At 39.7% G+C, this 24,880-nt stretch overlaps 1 protein-coding gene across 7 annotated transcripts in view; it reads right to left on the bottom strand.

The window, feature by feature from the left end:
* EFR3A (EFR3 homolog A) overlaps positions 1–24,059 on the bottom strand; it is a 183,929-nt gene extending 159,870 nt beyond the window's left edge. For 5 of the 7 annotated variants that reach the window (XR_004480932.2, XR_004480929.2, XR_007472515.1 and 2 more), the window contains exon 1: positions 23,837–24,035. Coding sequence is in view for 2 of the 7 variants with exons in the window: in XM_004265315.3 (XP_004265363.1) it covers positions 23,837–23,846 (10 nt within the window). In the remaining 5 variants the exon portion in view is untranslated. Of the gene's footprint in view, positions 1–23,836 lie in introns of all 7 variants that reach the window. The other 2 variants (XM_004265315.3, XM_033419772.2) reach the window with 2 other exon arrangements.
* Positions 24,060–24,880: the final 821 nt, after the last annotated feature.

The raw sequence follows: 24,880 nt of genomic DNA, 5'->3' as shown, positions 1-24,880 counted from the left end.
TAAAAGGTTACCTCATAAGAAATCCTACCTAAGTAAACTGTGTTTCCATTGTACAATGCTTTCCTTAGGGTTCTATGAGGCATCTGAAAAAGAGTCTACTGGAATATATGTTTTTAACTGAATACTCCCTGGTCCCAGCCAGGACCTTCTGAGTCAGTCTCTAGAGATGGGATACCAGAATTCCTATTTCTAGAAATAACCCCCGCTTCCTACTATGACCATTCAAGTTCTCAAGAACCACTCCCCTTGCATAATGATTTAAAGAACTACATATATGATTTTTTCTTATTGTGTACTTGAGGTACGCAGGACATTGTACTTACTACCTAATTTACACAATGGATAAAAAATTATAATACCGGCGGCATCTTAAGTTCATCTAATACATTATAATAAATGAATCATATAAAGCACCATTTATGAGACCAAATGAATGACAGAGATGATAAATGCTAGGGCATTTGGAAACAACGTCACAGAAGATACTGACCTGATACAACTTCACTGCCAACAGTGCACTGGTATTCGTGGCTGAGGTCTCTAGAACTTCCCCATCACTGTGAGATGCCACCACCATACCTCCCTGTGGACTAGATTTTCTAAGCAACTTACGTTACGTGAATACTTGGCAGACCCATGCTGGAGGTAAATCAGGGCGAGGCACTAAATGGCCTTTAAAATCCTAAATCAAGTACTGGAGCAAAGGAAAACAAATTAGCATGGTCAGACGTCACACATGATTTTCTAAAATATGACCACAGCTTTGAAATTTCCCCTTTTCCTAAAAGGCTTCTCTGGTATGCTTCTCTGTATTTCATGCCACTTTATCCTTAAAATTATCAGTCCTTGGAATTTATTTTACATGCAATAGCTAAAGAATGAGCTATACAGTTTGGAAAAATTTTCTATTCTCCCAACCTACCTTTCCTAGGGAAAATTTCTATTATAAGGAGGAAGGGTGACTTATTTTACTGGTGAGTCTGGACAAAGGAACTGAGCGTGCCTTGAAACATAAGCTCCGGATATGTATCCTTAGCACTTATGCAATGCCCAGCACATAGAGAGAGCGCATATGTGTTTGTTGAATAAATGAACAGTGCACTCTCAAAGGTTTCTCTTTCAAATCTGCATTCTACAAGTCACTCTTTCTGCCTCTACGTGATCAGTATATTTGGTCCTGGAAGGCTGTCTCTACGTGGCCACTAGGGGTTACCCAGAAGTCTAACTCGAGTGTCCTCCTTGCAGAAGGCTGGTAAGTGCATTTGCTCTGCCAACCTGGAATGTCCCTTAGACACATCGCTGGAAAGTCTAGATTTGGCTGGAAAGTAAGTGGGAAGCCTGATGATAGACAAAAGTCAAACCATATTTTCTGACCCAGCTTTACTAGTAATAAAGCTCATATTTTGACTTTTATCAGTCTGATATTTATATTTCTCTCAATTGGTTCCAAATTCAGAGGGGAACAAGGGTGCAACTGCTACAGTCTTAAAATCAACAGATATATCTAATTGGAAAAAACACATACACAATCACATTAATTCTTTTAGCAAGGTTTTCATGAGACCTGCCATGCCCCAGGCACTAGGCTAAATGCAGGGAAGACAGGGCTTCCCTGGTGGCGCAGTGGTTGAGAATCTGCCTGCCAATGCAGTGGACACAGGTTCGAGCCCTGGTCTGGGAAGATCCCACATGCCATGGAGCAGCTAGGCCCGTGAGCCACAACTACTGAGCCTGCGCGTCTGGAGCCTGTGCTCCCAAGAGAGGCCGCGATAGTGAGAGGCCCACGCACCGCGATGAAGAGTGGCCCCTGCTTGCCGCAACTAGAGAAAGCCCTTGCACAGAAACGAAGACCCAACACAGCCAAAAATAAATAAATAAATAAATTTAAATGCAGGGAAGACAAATACAGGTCGCAGTCCCTGGCCTTCAGGAGCTCATAGTCTGATAAGAGAAGATAACCACATACAAAGAGAATTATAACTCTATGTGACAACAGCTATGACAGAAGAGACTGCTATAGGAGAACAGTAGTGCAGCCCTAACCTTCCTGCAAGAAGTAATAACTAAACTAAGTCTTGAAGAAGAAGTAGGAATTCAGCAAAGAGGGGAGGACTATCATTCTAGGTGGAGAGAGCCACATGTTAAGAACAAGAGTGTAGTTTTAATTTGCAAACAAACATAAAGTTCTGCAATATGAGAGAAATGGCTAGACAAACTTGTAGGAAGCCGACTTGGAGACCAACTGAACTTAGAAGGTACAAAGAGGGAGGAGTCAAAAGGAACAGACAGGGTAGTTTGGACAAGTGGTTGGATGGTGGTGTCCAATAAGGAACAGAGGAAGACAAATTTGGGGGTAGGAGGAAGTATCAAAAAGAGAATAAATTTTCTTTTGCACAGGTTAAACTTGAGGTTACAAACCTGAAAGTGGGACATCCTGTAGTAGGCAAGTGATCTAGACTAGAAATATAAATTTAAGAACCAAAAGCATATAAATGATAGCAAAAGCAACTAGTTTGAGTAGCTAAGGTCGTCAAAGAAAAATAGGATGTAATTGGGGAGAGAATCCTGGCGAAAGCAAACATTTAAATAATGACTGGCAGAGAAGGAAGTGAAAGGGAAGATATTTAAAGAAATAGGAAGAAAACTACAAAAAGAATAGTGTTAGAGAAAACAAAGGAGAGTTTTCCAAATCCTATACCTTCTATAAAAGTACCAATTACATAGATAAAATAAGAACTCCAAAAATAAATAAATAAATAAGAAAGACTCCAAGAATGAGGAAACAGCAGAAAAAGAAATTAAGAGCATTTTTAAAAACAAGTAAACTGAAAATCTCAGACTTTACAGTAATATAAATTAAAATTTCAAGATATGTTAAATATTTTAACCCAAACTAAATCAAAGCAGTGGCAGTTTCAAAATATCCAGAATGAAAGTCACTGTTTTACAGACTCTACACTTGATGTGGGAAAAAATAAAGAGACTAATCACATAGTTTACAATGATTATAGGCTCTTATTAAAAATAAAATGATGGATAATATGAAATATCCCTTAAAAGGATCTAGTAATGTATTTCATTACTATTTTAATCAGTTTTTAGTAAGATACAAGTCTCCTATCTGAAATACAGAACTAGATGATGTTCTATAATTTTTAGTAAATGATGAAGGATAAAATAATTGATTAGAATGAGATAATCGCAAAATAAAAGTTCTACTAAAATAAAGATTGGGGCTTCCCTGGTGGCACAATGGTTGAGAGTCCGCCTGCCGATGCAGGGGATGCGGGTTTGTGCCCCGGTCCTCCGGGAGGGTCCCACGTGCCGCGGAGCGGCTGGGCCCGTGGGCCGTGGCCGCTGGGCCTGCGCATCCACAGCCTGTGCTCCACAACGGGAGAGGTCACAACAGTGAGAGGCCCACGTACCAAAAAAAAAAAATGAATTGCTGTTGGATTTGACTAACTGTAGATAGACTGTGGTATGGTAGATTTGAAGGCTACCAAATGCAATTCATAATGCTTAACAAAAATTTTCATTCTTTGAGTTTGAAGAAATGTTTAGCACAGAACGTATCATGTAGTAAATGTCAAAATATCAGGTACTACCCAAATACTTAAAAGACATCATGTAAAAAAAGGACTAGTCTGTAATGCCCTCAAAGAATAGAACTTCGATAAAAGTAGTCAAAATAACTGAGAACTCTCTGAGAGCTTCCAAACAGGATCATCTGTCAGTTGCTGTCCAGATTCAAACTAGAGGTTAGATTAAGTAATCTAAGATTCCTTCTAACTCTAAATGCACATGACATTCCAACTCAGCTGCAAAACAAATATTAATGAATACCAATTATGTGGAAAGTACTATACAAGGTATTGTGGAAGGTACAGAAAAGACCAGCAATGGAAACTATTATTTAACAAGGACTCATATGCTTTGATACTTCCCTTCTAAATTAACTTGCTTTGCAGGTAATAAGGAAGTCTACTTAACTTCTTGGTAAACAAAACACTTTACACTAAAATGAGATGAATGTTTAAAGTTCAAACCTTGACACCTTCACAGAAAGATAGACAAGATGAAAAGGCAGAGGGCTATGTACCAGATGAAGGAAGAAGATAAAACCCCAGAAAAACAACTAAATGAAATGGAGATAGGCAAGCTTCCAGAAAAAGAATTCAGAATAATGATAGTGAAGATGATCCAGGACCTCGGAAAAAGAATGGAGGCAAAGGTCGAAAAGATGCAAGAAATGTTTAACAAAGATCTAGAAGAATTAAAGAACAAACAAATACAGATGAACAATACAATACTGAAATGAAAAATACACTAGAAGGAATCAATAGCAGAATAACTGAGGCAGAAGAACGGATAAGTGAACTGGAAGACAGAATGGTGGAATTCACTGCTGTGGAACAGAATAAAGAAAACAGAATGAAAAGAAATGAAGACAGCCTAAGAGACCTCTAGGACAACATTAAATGCAACAACATTCGCATTATAGGGGTCCCAGAAGGAGAAGAGAGAGAGAAAGGACCCAAGAAAATATCTGAAGAGATTATAGTCGAAAACGTCCCTAACATGGGAAAGGAAATAGCCACCCAAGTCCAGGAAGCGCAGCAAGTCCCATACAGGATAAACCCAAGGAGAAACACGCCGAGACACATAGTAATCAAATTGGCAAAAATTAAAGACAAAGAAAAATTATTAAAAGCAGCAAGGGAAAAACGACAAATAACATACAAGGGAACTCCCATAAGGTTAACAGCTAATTTCTCCTCAGCAGAAACTCTACAAGCCAGAGGGAGTGGCATGATATACTTAAAGTGATGAAAGGGAAGAACCTACAACCAAGATTACTCTACCCAGCAAGGATCTCACTCCGATTCAATGGCGAAATGAAAGCTGCAGTAGCAATACTCATATCAGATAAAACAGACTTTAAAATAAAGAACGTTGGGGGCTTCCGTGGTGGCGCAGTGGTTGAGAGTCCGCCTGCCAATGCAGGAGACACGGGTTCGTGCTCCGGTCTGGGAAGATCCCACATGCCGTGGAGCCTCTGGGCCCGTGAGCCATGGCCGCTGATCCTGCGTGTCCAGAGCCTGTGCTCCACAACAGTGAGAGGCCCGCATACCACAAAAAAAAAAAAAAAAAAAGAATGTTACAAGAGACAAGGAAGGACACTATATAATGACCAAGGGATCAATCCAAGAAGATATAACAATTATAAATATATATGCACCCAGCATAGGACACCTCAATACATAAGGCAATTGCTAACAGCTCTAAAAGAGGAAACCAACAGTAACACAATAATAGTGGGGGACTTTAACACCTCACTTACACCAATGGAGAGATCATCCAAACAGAAAATTAACAAGGAAACACAAGCTTTAAATGACACAAGAGACCATATAGATTTAAGTGATATTCATAGGACATTCCATCCAAAAACAGCAGATTACACTTTCTTCCCAAGTGCACATGGAATATTCTCCAGGATAGATCACATCTTGGGTCACAAATCAAGCCGCAGTAAATTTAAGGAAACTGAAATCATATCAAGCATCTTTTCTGACCACAACACTATGAGATTAGAAATCAATTACAAGGAAAAAAACGTAAAAAACACAAACACAGGGAGGCTAAACAATACGTTACTAAAGAACCAAGAGATCACTGAAGAAATCAAAGAGGAAATCAAAAAATACCTAGAGACAAATGACAATGAAAACACAACAATCCAAAACCTATGGGATGCATAAAAAGCAGTTCTAAGAGGGAAGTTTATAGCAATACAAGCCTTCCGCAAGAAACAAGAAAAATCTCAAATAAACAATCTAACCTTACACCTAGAGGAACGAGAGAAAGAACAAACAGAACCCAAACTTATCAGAAGGAAAGAAATCATAAAGATCAGAGCAGAAGTAAATGACATAAAAACAAAGAAAACAATAGCAAAGATCAATAAAACTAAAACCTGGTCCTTTGAGAAGATAAACAAAATAGATAAACCATTAGCCAGACTCATCAAGAAAAAGAGGGAGAGGGCTCAAATCAATAAAATTAGAAATGAAGGAGAAGTTAAAACAGAGATGGCAGAAATACAAAGCATCCTAAGAGACTACTACAAGCAACTCTATGCCAATAAAATGGACAACCTGGAAGAAATGGACAAATTCTTAGAAAGGTATAACCTTCCAAGACTGAACCAGGAAGAAACAAAAGATATGACCAGACCAATCACCAAGTAATGAAATTGAAACTTTCATTAAACTGATTAAAAATCTTCCAACAAACAAAAGTCCAGGACCAGTTGGCCTCACAGGTGAATTCTATCAAACATTTAGAGAAGAGCTAACACCCATCCTTCTCAAACTCTTCCAAAAAACTGCAGAGGAAGGAAAACTCCCAAACTCATTCTATGAGGCCACCATCACCCTGATACCAAAACCAGACAAAGATACTACAAAAAAAGAAAATTACAGACCAATATCACTGGTGAATATAGATGCAAAAATCCTCAACAAAATACGAGCAAACACAATCCAACAACACATTAAAAGGATCATACACCATGATCAAGTGGGATTTATCCCAGAGATGCAAGGATTCTTCAGTATATGCAAATCAATCAATGTGATACACCATACAAACAAATTGAAGAATAAAAACCATATGATGATCTCAATAGATGCAGAAAAATCTTTTGACAAAATTCAACACCCATTGAAAAGCTCTCCCAAAAGTGGGCATAGAGGGAACCTACTTCAACATAATACAGGCCATATACGACAAACCCACAGCAAACATCATTCTCAATGGTGAAAAACTGAAAGCATTTCCACTAACATCAGGAACAAGACAAGGATATCCACTCTCACCATTATTATTCAACATAGTTTTGGAAGTCCTAGCCATGGCAATCAGAGAAGAAAAAGAAATATAAATTGGAAAAGAAGAAGTAAAACTGTCACTGTTTGCAGATGACATGATACTATACATAGAGAATCCTAAAGATGCTACCAGAAAACTACTAGAGCTAATCAACAAATTTGGAAAAGTTGCAGGCTACAAAATTGATGCACAGAAATCTCTTGCATGCCTATACACTAATGATGAAAAATCTGAAAGAGAAATTAAGGAAACACTCCCATTTACCATTGCAGCAAAAAGAATAAAACACCTAGGAATAAACCTACCTAGGGAGACAAAAGACCTGTATGCAGAAAACTATAAGACACTGATGAAAGAAATTAAAGATGATACCAACAGTTGGAGAGATATACCATGTTCTTGGATTAGAAGAATCAATATTGTGAAAATGACTATACTACCCAAGGCAATCTACAGATTCAGTGCAATCCCTATCAAATTACCAGTGGCATTTTTTACAGAACTAGAACAAAAAAATCTTAAAATTTGTATGGAGACACAAAAGACCCTGAATAGCCAAAGCAGTCTTAAGAGAAAAAACAGAGCTGGAGGAATCAGACTCCCTGACTTCAGACTATACTACAAAGCTACAGTAATCAAGACAATATGGCACTGGCACAAAAACAGAAATATAGATCAATGGAACAGGATAGAAAACCCAGAGTTAAACCCATGCACATATGGTCACCTTATCTTTGATAAAGGAGGCAAGAGTTTACAAAGGAGAAAAGACAGCCCCTTTAATAAGTGGTGCTGGGAAAACTGGACAGCTACATGTAAAAGAATGAAGTTGGAACACTCCCTAACACCATACACAAAAATAAACTCAAAATGAATCAAAGACTTAAATGTAACACCGGACACTATAAAACTCTTAGAGGAAAACATAAGAACACTCTTCGACATAAATCACAGCAAGATCTTTTTTGACCCACCTCCTAGAGTAATGGAAATAAAAACAAAAATAAACAAATGGAACCTAATGAAACTTAAAAGCTTTTGCACTATTTACAATAGCCAGGTCATGGAAGTAATCTAAATGCCCATCAACAGACGAACGGATAAAGAAGATGTAGTACGTATACAGAATGGAATATTACTCAGCCATAAAAAGGAACAAAATTGGGTCATTTGTAGAGACTTGGATGCATCTAGAGACTGTCATACAGTGAAGTAAGTCAGAAAGAGAAAAACAAATATTGTATATTAACGCATATATATGGAACCTAGACAAATGGAACAGATGAACTGGTTTGCAGGGCAGAAATTGAGACACAGAAGTAGAGAAAGAAACGTATGGACACCAAGGGGGGAAAGCGGCGGGTTGGATGGGGGTGGTGGTGTGATGAACTGGGTGATTGGGACTGACATGTATACACTGATGTGTATAAAATGGATGACTAATAAGAAGAAAATAATAATAAATAAATAAAGTTCAAACCTTGACTCACAATAAAAGTTTTCTATTTCTCCTCAGAAGCTGTCTGACTGTGACATTTCCAATTTGTGAAAGTTAAAAAAAAAAAAAAAGAAAACAAAACTGACATTTTCCAAATGCCTCTGAAAAGGCTGTGAGGTTTTTTTAAGGCAAAGTTAACACAGAAAGAATATGACTACAAGATATTTTATTGTATGTCAGAAATATATTGAGAATATAATGGAATATAATGGAAAAGGTTATTAAAATAGTATCCACGATTAGACAAATTATAAGATAGTTCATTCAGAGCATACCTACAAAAACCCAAATCACTCATTTTACAAAATATATATGATAAATTTAATAGTTCATTTTAGCTACACACACACACATTTATTTAAAGATTTAAAAAGTGAAGTCAGTTATACTTTACCAAAATAAAGATCTCCCCAATTTATTTACACTTCATTGTTAGGCTGGTTTTGGAGATGAACCTGGACACAGTCTCTACCTTTTCAGTCTTACTTCCCAGATAAAAACTGTGAATATTCACAGCTCTTAAATCAAGCTCCAAACCTATTCATCCCCATGCACCTGCTCACACCATTCTATCTGTATAGAATACCTTGTCTTCATAAAAAGTACTAGAGATAAGATGCATTCAGCAGTAAGATAACACACGATCCAGTTACAAAAGCCTCCTGGAATTGCAATCTATTGTAAATTATAAAATAGTAGGTTCAACAATTTCAAACATAACTCATAACACTGAGTTGGTAAAGAAAGTATGAGACAAAAGGCACTTTAAAAAGAATTTGCAACAAACTACTGAAACAGGACAAAGAGCTGAAAGTGAAGCATAATTCTTTACCTGGAAAACCAAGGTAATGGGTTAACCATCAAGACAGTGGGAGGGTTCTGAATTGTGAGGCTCAAGAACATTAATCTGTGATAACAAAGTGTCCATTCACTAGTCAAGAATACTTGGAAGATTAGAGAAGTTAAAAGAAGCTAACTTTTTAAAGCAATGGACAAACGTTGCAGGTTGAACTGTGTTCCCACAAAAAAGATATGTTGAAGTCCTAACCTCAGTACCTGTGAATGTGACCTTATTTGGAAACAGAGTTTTTGCACATGGAATCAAATTAAAAGGAGGTCATCCTGGATTAGGGTGGGTCCTTAATCCAAAGACTGGTACCCTCATAAAGAGAAAGATAAGACAAGTGGATAAGAGAAAGAGGAGACACACAGGGAAGAAGGCCACATTGAAGACAGGAAGAGATTAGATTCATGCTGCCACAAACCAAGGAACTCTAAGGCTTGCCAGCAGCCACCAGAGCTAGAAGAGGCAAGGAAGGATCCTTCCCTAGAAACTTAAGGGAGAGCATGGCCCTGCCCACACCTTATTTCAGACTTCTACGTTCCAGAACTGTGAGAATATTCTGTTGTCTTAAGCCACTTGGCTTATGGTACCTTGTATATGGCAGCTTTGAAAAACTAACACAAGTAAGATTTCATATAACATGTAGACCAGTAAATTCTGTATTTGCTAGATATTAAGATATGTACCATTCCTGAAATCAACTCAAATGCCAAAATGACTTTAAGTCAGCCTTCAGAGAATTTAGTGGCATAGCAAATAACTGAGCCATGAAAAGAAAGAACTTTTGTTCAACTCTACCAATTTTCTTCTAGCGCTAGATATACTTCAGCCTAAGTTTAAATAAATGAATATTTGGTTTTAGCAAAATAAAAAGTTACTATGCCATCAGTTTACATCAAAGTTTAATAAATAAGCATGGTTTAGAAAATGGAAATATTGTAAGTAAAAAATCTGTTTCACTTTCATGTCTCACATAGCTATTACGGGTTGAACTGTATCCCCCTCCAAATTCATATGCTTAAGTCCTAACTCCCAGGGCATCAGAATGTGACCTTATTTAGAGATAAGGTTTTGCAGAGGCAATTAAGTGAGGATGAAGTCATTAGAGTGGGCCCTAATCCAATATATCTGGTATCCTTATAAAAGGGGAAAATTAAGAGACAGACATGCATACAGGGAGAACTCCAGGTGAACATGAAATTGGCCATCTACAAGCCAGAGCAAAAGGCCTGGAACACACCCTTCCCTCACGGCCCTCAGAAGGAACCAACTCGGCCAACACCTTGATTTCAGACTTCTGACCTCCAAAACTGTGAGCCAATAAATTCGTTGCTCAAGTCACTCAGTTTGCGGTATTTTATTACAGCAGCCCTAGTAAACTAATACAACAGCAAATACTAAATGCAAGTTCCCCACGGCACAAATTCTGGTTTCATGGATATAATGCAAAATATAGTAGAAAACCAGACCTACCCCAGGAATACCCTGTGCTTATCTATTCCTTATCTGCCAGTATGATTCTTTCAGAATGCATTCAACCAATATTTGAGCATCTACTATATTCCAGATTTTATCTTCCTTAATGCTCATAACTGTATGAGGTAGGTATCAACATCTATAGGTTACAAATAGGAAATCAGAAAGATAAAAGTAATCTGTCCAAGGTCACACAACTAGAAGTGGTGGATCCACTTAAGAGCCTGTGCCCTTAACAGTTTCTATACTGTACTGCCTTCCTGAGATGGCTTTTTTTTTTTGAATAAGCTGAACTGTTTAATATGGAGAGTAGAGCAACACAGTCAAAATATTTCACAGCTGCCCAAAGATTATACTCTTGTTACCAAGCTCTCCAACAAGTCAGATGGTAGAGAATGGAGAAGTGACACCCTGCCTGAGAACCTGTCATATTACAAAAGTTCCCACTTCTAGAAAGTGTCTTCTTTTCCTATTGTAGGTTACTCTGAGCTCTAAAATATCCCTAAGAATACAAGAACATCATGAAAGGAAAAATGAGAAGCTTTTGTTAGGCTATTAGATTGCCCCCACAAAAAGTTACTGGTGAATTCCCAGCACACCTGACAACACACAAGAGCTGTATGGAGCTCAGCCACTGAAAAAAGGGGGAGAGAACCTCATTACTTTACAAAATCACAGCCAAATGACAACCGCTGTTTAGGATGTCTTAAAGCTTCCCTATCCACTGTGCACTGTGAGTTTCAGTCTGTAACAACGAAATACTCCCAAAACTAACAAGGAAAATAATAGAAGCATTTATACGTAAACTTTCACAAAACTCTAGCAGCAAATCCATACGTAAAGCAAGTTTCAGTTTTGAAGCTACAACCCATTTTTACTTTGTAGAAATAAGGTGGGAATCCTTTGCTTTATTATAATCTGGGCATGCAGAGGAAAAAGTCCAGTTAATTCTCCCCTCTACAAATTAAAACACTCGTTTTGGGATTATGGTAATCTGGTACTGGATGATTTCAGATTTTTAAATTTAAAAATATACTGTGTAAGTTTTAAAATCCAGAGGAAAAAATATCTGATTTATAATAAAGAGGTTAAAAAGAACTAGAATTTCAGAATCTTGCCACTCAGTATCTTTAATTTTAGCACGCCTCCTAACACCGTGCAATTTATCAAATTGTGAGTCCTACTGAATCAAAATCTGGGGCAAAGGAAAGGTTGGGCATCTAGGATTTCACATTTATAATCACTGCTCAGGTAATTTGTACAGTTTTTATTTTACATAAAAATCACATCTTTCCATATACTTAACACAGGTATGCAAATTATATATCTCAATACAGCTCTTTTTAAAAATCAATTATTTCCATCAGTATACTTACTGTGACCTTAGTATTTGTACTACTGAGGTCACAGTTTAAAACCCTACTGCTACCCTACTGTCCACAATGAAAATCTGGATATTGAAAAAAGATAAAGGTGGGGTTTTCTGCAGAGTTCTAGCTAAGTTCTTTTAAAAAAAAACAAAAACAAAAAAATATCAACACATCCAAATCCAATTTCTGCTTAAACGAGCTAAGGCACTGTAGTGAGGAAAATAAACCCTTAAAAGATACTAATTTGTCACCATTACAAACATAAAGAATCCACCATAGACAATGACTAGGCTCTTTCTCAGTGAACCAGATATTTGAGTTATTTTTAATTAAAAGTTCTCTGAATATTTCAAAAGTAGGATATGAGTTATTTCAGGCAAAATTCAAAACAGCATTAAAATTCCCCGACTTAAATTTTAACAAATTCTTATTTCCTTATTAGTCACAGAACAACAAAAGGGTTAAATCTGGGGTGTTTGTAACTTCCGAAATTACTTTCAGAACAAATACATTCAATATACCAACGGCATTGATTCTTCTTACAGATTTCACAACACCCACGTCTATGCCATATGTTGAAGATTTTCATTTGAATTGAGATGATTAAATTTCCTGATTAAACAGTAAAGGGAAAGATAGGGAACACTCATTATGTATCTAAACAGAATATATATTTAATTTCTCTATCTAAAGTTTGAAGATAGGAAAATATAACACAGGACTTCCTGAGTGGGTCTAGCTAAGTACAACGTTTAATTTAAAAAACATTAAGCTACTAATTTAAACCTTCGAGGTGCAGTGCTTGACATAGTCTCCCCAAAACTTCCAGCTAAAGCATAAAGACTCCAAACATTTTGTATTCACTTGGGTAACACAATGTTAAAAGCCTAAGACTTCTTTAAATTAGGTATTCTTTTAATTTATTATACACATTATGGTCACAGCATGCACAACTGACTTTTATGTTAATCAAAACTCTTAAGAAGGCAATCTAATCTTCTCTAATATCTTTTTTAATGAATCATAAACCAAAATCTGATGCTGAAGATTTTGAAATCTGAAGATTTCAATGTATTACTATATCTTCCTCAAGTTCAAAGGTAAGACTTATAATAACGAATGCACGGAAGAAATAAAGAACAGGGCAACTTTCTGTGGCATTTATACACAAAGGGAGAACCTGGAAATCTATACACACTTGTAGTATTCATGTTATTACTACAACTACAAAAAGAAACTATTCACTATTGAAAATTAAAACGGAACAAGAGAAAATCATCTCACTTTTGTGTAAATACTCAGATTCTTTAGAAAGGTTGAACACAGTGAAATTTTAGATTTAAAAAATTAAGAATGGTGGAATCAACGGCCATTCCAGCAAAAGCTCTGTAGCCAAACCACACGTAACTGTTACTCACCCCTCCCTAATGTTCTTGAAACCACTGGATAGAAAGCTTTTAAAATTTTTCAGCCCTTAACCAGCATGTTGTTGTACCCTATCAGGGCAGGCAGCAAAAAGAGCAGCAATATTTCTTTGCTGCTGAAAAGAGAATAGAGGCCGTCTACTCCATGTCACTGAGTAAATACGCAGAAAGCAATTGATAGGGAAGGGAAAAAAGAGGAGTATCAGCTGTGTGGGGGGAGAATGTGGTGCTCAACACTCAGAGGGCTAATTGATGCTCTCAGGTGACAGCTCCAGTCTCTAAATGCCCCCTCAGTTCTTTGTTTGAAGTAAAGCAGTTCCTCAGCAAGTTTACATAAGCACTGTATCTGCCACGAGCATTCAGTTCTTCCACAAATACACGTAACAGTGAGACTCAAAGAAGACAGCATGGGATGATAAGTTACTAACAGTTTAGTTCTATATGAAAGTTGTAGATTACATATGTGGAGCTTCCCTAATTTCTACCCGCACATTGTACAATTTAGCTTGTCTACCCCGGAATTATAGAAGAGTTTATATCCTCTCAACCAAGTATAATTTGACAATCTCTCCCCTCAGCTAGGAAGCTGTGACAAGTTAATGACATTACAGGACAGTACATACCACAATTAAGACATACAATCATCTTTAAGGTTTTAAAGTAAGATTTTTTTCCCTGACACTTCATAAACTATCATTGTCAAAAGCCTCACATCAAACAGTAAGAGACTGTCCAGCTCTTTTCCTTGCTACATTGAAATGCTTCCAGCGCTTCTATAAATAAATGGACTGTCGTGAGTCTTACCTAGTTCTTGTCGTGCAAGCATTTGTTTTAACAATGTTCCACCTGCTCCCTCTGCCGATTCCATCCTTAAATGAACACGTTCCTCGAGGATATGCCTCAGCATCTTTCCTCTCTTTACAACCTATCCTTTAGTAATTTCATCCACTGTTATTCCTACAAATGTACCCTGAAAGTCCTGTAAGGCACCACACACTTAACATACCCTACAACGGATGCACCTGCCATCTCAAGTCTCCCAAACAGCTCATTCTCCAGAAAGTCCCTGTATCACACCAGAGCAGTTCACCCAAATGATCAAGCCTGAAATCTGGGACTGAATCCTGACTCCTTCTCCCTCAACGCCTCGTCCCATTAATCCTATGAATTGTACTTTCTCAACAATATTCAGATTTGTACACTGCAATCCATCCCACTACTATCATCCAAGTCCCAAAGCCCACCACTCAGACTACTGTATTCTAATAACCTCTAACTGCTCTCCCTCCAACCTCTCTCCTGTGTTTCCATAGCAACCTGTGTTTCTCCTTTAGTAATCTGAGTCACTCTACAAATATACACCGAATGTGTACCATGAGCCACCTACTGTATCAAAAACTATATATACGTTGGCAAAGAAAACAGACATAGGTGCTTGTAATTAGTCTGGTGAGGAAGATAAGTGTCTGGTCAGCACTTGTCTTCCTCCCCAGATTAAGCTTCATGAGAGCAGAGAAGATGGCCGGGGTGATGCCCACGTGTCTAGTATGAGGTACTGCTGTGGCCTCAGTGCCTGTAATAGCTGGCACATACTAGGCGTTGATAAGTATGTGTTGCTTAAAAGACAGAATTACCAAATATATATATGGCCTTAAAGTCGTCACGCTCTCCAGCACCAATGACTTACTCCCGCCAGCTGCTGGTTACTGCCACCTGCGTGACTCAACTTAACTCAACTTACTGCCTCAACCTTACTCACCTTACTGACTCAACTCAACTTACTGCCACCTGTGTGACTCAACTTAACTTCCCCAACCCGCACTCTCACCTCTGGTAACTACTCAGGCGGAGGACGCCATCTTCCACTCGCCTTTTCCTTGCAGTCTCTCTGTGAACCCCACAGCACTGTCTCAGGGGGCCTGCATTTCCTTCTTTGTGTGATAGCCATCTACACAAGGTTCTATAGACTGGATAAACTTTTTAAAGCTAGGCACTGCTTTATTCATCTCCATATTCCCCACCTATCACTGCCTTGCGCATGCAGGCACTAAAATAATCTGCTGAGTGAATCAATCCCTAAGAGAAATCCAGCAGGAAGAAAGACTGAAAGAGAATGCTTGTGACTCCAAGAGTATACGGACGGCGCCTATGACCAGAACGACTCCAAGGAGAGACAAGACAGCTCCATTCCTAGAGGTCATTAGAGCAAAAGCGGGTGAGGCACCATCAGCTAAATGGCTTTGGCTTTGCCTCTAGGTTCCTAAGCTTTTGATTCTAAAATATCTTACGTTCTTGTCAGAAGGCACATTCTAATGTCTAAGACCATAAATTTCAAACTTTTTAAAAAGGAGCCAATGTTATTTACCTCCTGAAATTGGATGCAGAATCTTACCGTAAGACAGATTAAAAACAGAGCTGGCCCGGCTGAAGCCGGGTCAGGTCGAGAGGCCTACCTGCTCAGTCTCTTCAGCACCCTCTCCACACAGCAGTCCCTATTATATTTCCATGGAAGACATCCTGAAAACTTAGGTCTAGCAGCTCAAACTTCCCTTGTGCCACCCTCCAATATGGATCAAGAACAACACGTAATGCTCAGGAACTCCCAATGAGAATCCTGTGCCAGGGGGTGGAGCTTTAGTAAAGGTCATACAAATAGAACCGACCTAGGGCAGTTTCTTTCCTCAATCTCCTGGACCTGAGCTGTTCCATTTCGTAAAGATGGCACAGTAAGACAAACCTGGGGCAGCTTCCCAAAGGTGCTCCCATCCTTGGAAGACCAAGTGATGAAGCAGGATGGAACCAAGGGAAAAGGTAGCATGAAGTAGACAAATTATTTAAGTCTGTTTCTGATCTGGGCTGTGAACTGAAAAAGAAACTGGACCCCTGAAGTTCACATCGTCCAGCCAACTAAGAGAATGGGAAAACCCCATAGGAACTTAGACCCAAAATTCTAGCTATTACACATCTGCCTGGATTACCCTCCTCTGTAGATGCCCTTCTGGAACCAGCTGCAGCAAAGGGTAACAATCCAAGAAGCAATTCTAATTCTGATTCTGATTCTAATCACACGTTCATAAAGCATTTCTACCTCTAAAGCACAATTACATAAATTCTACTGTATCTACATTTCCCTGAGAAGTATTATCATTTTCCATTTAACGGATCAAATAGTTAATAAAAATACTTATAACTAAGTTCAAAAAACAATTTATGTCAGATGTCATAAACGGACCCCTCCTTTCAACTTCCACGCCAGTCCTTTAGCCTGGCCAATACCTTTTGCCATTTACGAGGCCCCAGGAATTGACCACAGCAAACTTGAACAGCTTATATTTCATTTTCCCTACCCAGCGGGAGTGAGATCCATTTAAAGTTAAGTGCAACCACAGCCCACAGAACTTTGTAGCAATTTGCCAAGACAGCTGTTCAAAAAGCCGATTAAATAGCAGGGGTGTGAAGAACACTTAGAATTATCCAGAAACGTACTGGATACAGTATAGCAGAAATACCCTGGAGGTCTGGTAATGAACTCACCAACTAAGAATAAAACCAAACATAATGGCATTGAGGGGAATGAAAGTCCTCTTCAAGACTGCAGAGCAAAAGGTTTAATGCCCATTTTTTAGAATATGGCAAACTTGATGCAGAGGTACAATGACAAAAACCTGAGCAGTGATTCCTTCTTTAATGAAAATTAGAATCATGCTATCTAATAATACCTAAAGTTAGCAAGCAGTAAATAAAAATGCAGAAGGGAGGATATGACAGCCTATACAGAAAGAGGAAAATGAATAGTAGCTCCTGCTTGACTTCGAGCATATGCGAAAGCAGGCTCATTTCAAGAGTGGAATAAACCTGGCAAATACAAATGATGAAAGAATTTTGACAGGTTTGACATATTAATCATAGGAGGAATTGCCAACATTCACTTTGTGATCATACTTCCCTAGAATTGTGTTCATTCTACAATACACAATCATTCAGGGAAAAAAAACAAAACAAAACAAGCCTACAAACTCCCAATAAACCAAACCCAAAGTGATTCATCTCAACCTTTCAGGTTTTCACAACTGAAACCACCACTTAATAAATCAGAAATCATTTCTTCCTCCTTTCAGAATAAAACACCAATGATAAGCATTTGCTATCACCTGACAGCAATAGCAATCAGATAGTAAATGCACTGTGCTCCTAAGCCATATATATACATACACACACAATCAACACTATCTGATCAGTTACCCAAAATTCTTTTCTATGGGCTAAAGGAAGAACCAGTTCAGGGCAATATTTTGTTTCATTTAGGTTTTGGAAAGAATTATGAAAATGTTGAAAAAATTATGGTAAAGTTGTAAAAAAAAAAAAACTTAAGCAATTCTTTCCGATTGTGGATTATACGCTAACTGTAGAAACTCTGGAAGACACAAATTATAGAAAAGAAAATAAAAACAGTTCATAATCCCAGTGCTTTCATAAGTATTTTAAATGGCTGCATGATATTTTGTTGCAAGGATGTTCTATATTCAAATATTCTATGTTTGCACCACTGCTGCATTATTGAATATTAAAGTTTCTGGGTTTTTACTATTTTATAAATATTATAGTGACAGACACCTCAGGGCAGACATCCTAGTGCAGTTTATGTTTTTAATCATTTCTTAAGAATTCCCCAAAGTGAAATTACTGGGTCAATGAGTAAAAGCATTATCAGAGCACTTGATAAAATACTGCCAAATTACTTTCCAAGAGTTGTACCAATTTAAACTTCTGCCTTTTCTACTGCACCTCACCACCACCTTTGCCTATTACTGTTAAAAAGTCTTTGGTAATGCGGTAAACCAAAAATGATTTCAGCTTTTAATTAGCATTTCTTTATTAGTAAAATTGAACCATCTCCCCCCAAATCTTTATCAACCATTTGCACTTAGACTTTGACAAGCATAGGTGTGTGCTTTAACCACAGAGGGTTGGTGGTATTTTGCTTTCCAATTTGTATAAATACTGCAAATACTGATCTTTTATTTGATGTTAACTTTGAATCCTTCTTCAAATCTTTAGCCACAGATTTTTATAATACTTCTATACCATACCTTTCCATCCCCCATAAAGGTAGTATGAAGTATGTAGTTGTGAATACCCACCCAGTATTCAGATGACCTGGGATCATTCCATACCTAAGTTGAACTATATAATAGGTAAGATGTGGCTTTCTCCTAAGAACTAGTGCTTTCACTCGACTCGGGGGTGGAGGTGTGGGGGAAAGGGCCTCTGCTTCCCAAAACACAGAGTTTCCTTTCCTTTTAGAGAGGTACGTGTGGGTGGGGGAGGGGACAATACTGAAAATCGCATCCTAGGAAACCAGAGAAAGATGGCGGCAGCTGTTTTTCTTTGAAGTTGCCCACCCCAAATTACCCGAAGCGGGAGTCCAGGCAGATGGAGTTTCCCGAGAAAGCGGGGCTTCCTCCACCCACCTGCCCCTCTACGCAGGTGGTAATAGCTTTGGGAGGTGCTTAGAACTGTACCAAACTCCCGAGATGGAAGGGAGGTAATGGGGGGCGGGGGGGACCTTCTCACTCTGGCTCCCCAAAGAAGCTGGACAGGGTCAGGCAAGACCCCACCCTGACCCAACAGATCACTGCTGACGAGGTCAGGCCTGTAGTCTGCTTGGACCTCCAGGTTGAGAAAGTAATCTCTGGGGAGCAGATTGTAGGGACCCTGGATGGGAAAGCAGGCGAGGCTGTGGCCCCAGCTTGGTCTATAACATTTAATATTTAGACCAGTGGTTCTCAACCCAGGGACAATCCCCCCCACCATTTTTGGTTGTCACAGCTTTAGATAACAGGGAGGATTACTACTAGCTTCTAGTGGGTAGAGGCCAGAGAAGTTGCTAAATATCCTACAACGCACAGGAAAGCCCTAGAGCTCCCGAACAAAATGATCCAGTCCAAGTCACGGAGAGCAAAAACTGAGAAACCCGCATTTAGACTATGATTTGCGGGCCTCCATTTACATTCTTGTATCAGATCTTGCAAATATTTCAGGCAGGTCTGCTAAGAATCTAATCATAAACTATAAAACTTTTTATAACACTGTTTTTATGGGGAAAAAAAGTTATTTCAGGTTATAGTATCCAAAGAATAACTTCTCTGACTCCAGTTAGAATTCATTCTTTTATTCAACATTTACCAAGTACCTATTATGTGATCAGGCATAGTGCTAAGCAAAAGTGACAGTGTTAAAGGAAACTGATAGGATCTGAGGACTGCAGATTCAATTCCTGCCTGGCTCAGAGCAGTACAGTGTGAAAAAAGAACTGGGACTGTGAATTCACACCTATCCACTTCCAATCCCAGCTCCACCACCTACTGTCATTAGGCGTGCTACTTTACTTCCCTGAACCAATCTCTTCATTTCTATAATTGGTCAAATAGGACCTTCCTCAATGTCGGAGACAACTAAGTAAGATCATTCCTGTAAAGCACAAAGTATGTTGCCTCGCACACAATCAATATCCAATAATCAATTTCTATTATTAAGAGCAAATTTTAAGTTTTTAAGTAACCACTAAGTTGGAAACTGCTAATATGCCTACAAAATAGCCACTAACTGGGACTGTGACAGCTGGAACACAATTCTAGTCCCGTTAATTGCACAGCATCTTACATCCTTCAAATTCTGGCTCCTTTCTCCTTCTCCAGCCTCATCTCCCATGACCTACATCATCTTTAATGCAGCCCCGTGTCCTCATGAGTGAGGACAGATTGAAAGATGAGATCTGGTAGTAACCAAAACATGTCAGGCCAAAGGTCGCTGTGAGAAAGAAAACTCTTCATCTATAACTCTGGCAGTGTACATAGGTGCTGGGTGGGAGAGGGAGAAAAGGGGGTGAGGGGCAGGGAGGGAGAGAGAATGAACAAACACAAAAGGTTCACAAGCCAGTAACAGGTCAAGTTTACTTATCATGTGTTTCTAAATGAAAACACTTGCACCAGCATTCATCCCTCACTTCACAATTCACCTATATTCTGCAACTATTTCATAAGAATGGATTGAAAAATAAGTCAAATATAATCAACCTCATCAACGGAAAAAATCCACACACAGATGGACCACATTACCACAGCCTAACAAATGCGGCCAGATATCAATGCCAACATCTAAATGAGAAAAGAAAGCACTACCCACAAATAATTACTGAAAGTATAGTTTAACAGCAAAGAATGGTTAACAGTTGCAGTTTCCCTTAGCCAATATACAATGTTTTCATATATAATAAAAAGGCATATTTTATTGGACCTGCTTTGAGACAAGTTATCTGTCAGCTAACGAGTCCCTTTCATAGAAGTAGTTTACTAAAAAGTTTACGTCTATACCTATATAACCAAGCATCTACCTAGCATACCACTGGAATCCCCGGCAATCTTTGCCCAGATTCCTGTGACAAGACAGAAGCAAAGGCAAACATGTTAAATATTCTTTTAAGTTCACATGTCTGATGTAAGTTTTGGCCACGCTCACTTTTGCCTTAGTGTTACTCCAGGGAAAATTTTTAAAAAAGATAAACTATTATCAACTTAGCTATGGAAAAATAAACAGTATCTATGCTCAGTGTGATTATGGATAGGAACCCTAACCCAAACCCTAATCCCAGGTCTGTGTTCAAGTCCTGCTTCTACTCCACCTGTGACCTTAGCCGAGTTACTGAAACTCACCGAGTCTCAGTCTCCTGATACGCAAAATAAAATAAAACGATTGGATTGAGAAGCTTTAACGTTTCTTCCACTCAAATTCTGATACAGAGTTTGGAAAATCTTCACAATCAAAATGTTTCTTAATGATCCTTTGGGTGTAGGAGGATGAAATGAAGGCCTTTAGAGAAATGATGTGACAAATTACAGGTTTGTAGATTTGAAAAGATCGTTTAGTGAAACAGTCTTGAAATCTGTGCTTAGTGATTATTGCAAACTACTGCCTGAAAATATACAGTGACATGACCACAGAACTGTTCCTGTGTCGCAGCAACTTCCTGTCACACATCCTTCCAGGTAGCTGTTTTCTGAAAAAGAGTCTATGGCTCTCCTAAATAAGTCCAATGAAGTGACTATTAACATTCATGAGATATGCCATCATTCAGCCTTCAGGGGTGTACTATGTTCCACTGGATTTTACTTACCAATTCCAGTTTCAACGACTGAGGGTATCAATATTCCAAATAAGCAACAAAATAGCAAGAGTAGAATAATTCTATGGCTTGGAATAAGGGTCACTCTTTATAGAGTCTGAAAAGACCCTAGTGATCATCTCCAACACTTTCATTTTACAGAAAAGCATTACATTTATTTCACTAAATGCTTAAGGATTAACTGGCTGAGCATGTACATGAGCCTCCTAACTCATCTGACATTAGAAAGAAAAAAAGCTTCACTTACTGGCGGGGCACGGGGGTGTTCCTTCCTAAAAAATTCCTAAAGAAAATAATAATGTTCCTGGAAATTACTTATTCTACATGCAGAACTTCTGGGAAGTACTAATATCCATACACTATCACAGCTATTTTGGTGGTTCTGGTCACAAAAGAAGAGAAAAAGGCAATTATGAACACAACTGACTTCACACATGTACCACCAATCGGTACCACACTTTTAAGCAATCACAGAAACTGTACCATGATAAATATTAACAGCAATGCTAGATAACTCAAATATTTCACTTGCCCTCCAGTCAGGTCACGGATATTAACTAACTATGCAAAGTACACCATGGCTCATCCTTGTGTCGTTCTGCATTGTAAATCACACAATTAAGGGGAAAAAAAACTCCTCTATCCACTCTATGGGCCTATATAACCTTAGAACATAACTTAAAAACTCTGTTTAATTGCCATTTTACCAATAAAGTCCACTTGAAGCCTTAACTTTCAAGAAAGGTGTTCCTCCCCCACCCCCTTTGCTTTCTAAGAAAGCAAAAGATTAGCACAGTGCTAATTCACTTGTTAACATAAATATAAATTTAGGAACAATAAATTGACAATTAATACTGATGATATTCCTCCAGTCTAGAAGAATAAAATTAAAATATAAACTGCTGACATACGTACGGGATACAAAAATCCAAGAACGACAAGTTTAGGACACACAGGACTGGGTTAAGAGAACAAAATCCACCTTACCCATACATATATGAGAAGTTATTAGTAATCTTTACATCAAGATTGTTTAAAAATTTGTAACAGCGTTACATAAACCTTTCTAGTATCAGGAAATAATTCCTCTTTATCCACCACTGGACAAAAAATGCATTTGAGGCTGACCTGGAAATCCAATGTCCCATGTGTCTACAAAAATAAGGACAATTAGGAAAAGTTATGAATTCTAAGAAATATGAACTAATTGGAAACATACAGACAAGTGTTTCAAGATTCTACAACATGAAACGCTTGCAAGAGCCCTACTTGAAAAGAATCTCGAATCAATCATCATCATGCTTGCTCTACGTGCAAAATCAGGAGCTTCCCTAGTCTGCACATATCCAGATAGGTCACCGGGTTTAAAGTCACGTGGTGATTCTCTGGGTCGTTTTAAAATTTGTCGTTGGTAGTGTTATAGTACCCTGTTTGTCCAAAACGCCTCCACTATCCAGCAATTTTCAAACTTCAGGGTCCCTCAGTAACTGGCAGGACACGCAGATTCCAGGGCCCAAGCTCCAGTATCTTATTCAACGCGTCTTATTCAAATTGCCTACACCTGCAATTTCAATCAGCTGCCCCTGGAATCAGCTGTCAGATCCAGTTGGATCTGAAGCCGGGGGGTCCAACAAGTTCCCCAAAGAGCACCTGCTTCAACCCCCGGGACGTGTCACAGAGAAAAGTCAGGGCAGCTGGGACTTCGGGCGCCGCGGGGAAGGGCTCTGGGCCAGGCCGGAGCGTCCCACCAGGAGATGCCTGGTCCTCGAGCAAGTGAGGAGGCAATGGCGATGGGACGGAGCTATTTTCAGCATTTCCATACAGTGCCATTTAGCTCTGCTGGAGAAAGAGCTGGACTTCCAAGTCCCACGGGTCAAGCTTACTAGCAGCTCTGCCACTTACTAGCCGTGCGTCCTTAGCGCTCGGACCTCGGTTTCCCCGGCTCTACAACGGGCTCCCACGCCACCCCACCGTGAAAGCCTAAGACCAAACGAAACTAACTCGGCCGGTCGCCGGCACTTCCTGGCTCTCCCCGGCCAGGCCCGCCTGCCCCACCGCCCCGCCGGACGGCGACACCTGAGTGCGCGCCCAGCGGGCCGCCGCCTCCCAACGCTCCCCGCCCGATCCGACCCTCGGCCGGCCACTCACGGGTAGGCATGGTGACCCCGAGCCGCGCTAGCCGCCGGGCCGAGGCTCAGCGGGGCCTCGCCAGGCGCGCCGACGGCACCATGACGGACGGGCCGGGGAGACCGGGACGAGGCGAAGGGCGAAGGGCGAAGGGCGAAGGGCGGAGAGCGCCGACACGAACCCCGCGGCTCACGCAAAGGAAGCTGGCGACAGGAGCTGCAGCCGGCCCAGCTCCGCGCCAGACTACACTTGGGCGTCCGCACGCCCTGACGTCAGCACGTCACCGACGTCGCGGCCCCGCCTCCACAGGAGGCCGCGCTCCGGGCAGGGAGGGGCTGCTTGCTGGGGCTTGGGGAAGTTGGAGAGGACAGGGCCGCGCATAAGGGCGACTTCGGGCTTCGTTTTATTGTCAAACCCTCCTGATTTGAGTCATATTCATTTTCATGAACGCTTATGCGAGGTGCATGAGCAATATTTGTTTCTTGCAACTGCACCCGTTTATGAGGTTGTGAGGCTACGTGTGACGGCCTTGAGTGTACCTGTAGGCTTTTTCTTTTATAAGCTCTTGAACTTGCAGTGTGTTCTGTATTCTCTGAAAGCGTGATTTATTTGAGACACACGGAGGTCATCAGGGGCGACGGCTGCGCTTGTTCCGAGAGGACAGCAAATGTAATTTCCTCTTGCTCTGCTGGTGACTCAGAGAGATTTCACGCCTCAGGAGTCAGTTTCCTCCAGAGAGGGCGGTTCTATCCACTTGACTGAGTCACTTTTCTTGACTCTCTGAATGTGATTGATAATTGATGTATCTAATGGTCACCTAAGCGAATACTTGGAGCCCAGAGCCTTCAGCAACCCACATATGCTTAGCTAGTCCCTGTGGGCTGTGGACCGCCAGTATGGAGAACTCGAAGGAAGCCACAGAGGTCTCAACCGGTGTTTCTCAAAGTGGCTTAAGATCCTCTTGTGCCTGAATCACCTGGGAACCTGTTAATCAGATTCCTGCCTTCCTAGCTAAACCCCGATGGATCACACTTGAGGGTGATTCAAATACCTATTTAAGTTTGA

This window comes from Orcinus orca, chromosome 17 (genome assembly GCF_937001465.1).
Source record: "Orcinus orca chromosome 17, mOrcOrc1.1, whole genome shotgun sequence".
In the NCBI taxonomy this organism is placed as follows: Eukaryota; Metazoa; Chordata; class Mammalia; order Artiodactyla; family Delphinidae; genus Orcinus; species Orcinus orca.
The sequence above is the reverse complement of the archived record's forward strand: the minus strand, read 5'-3'. Positions and strand labels throughout refer to the sequence as shown.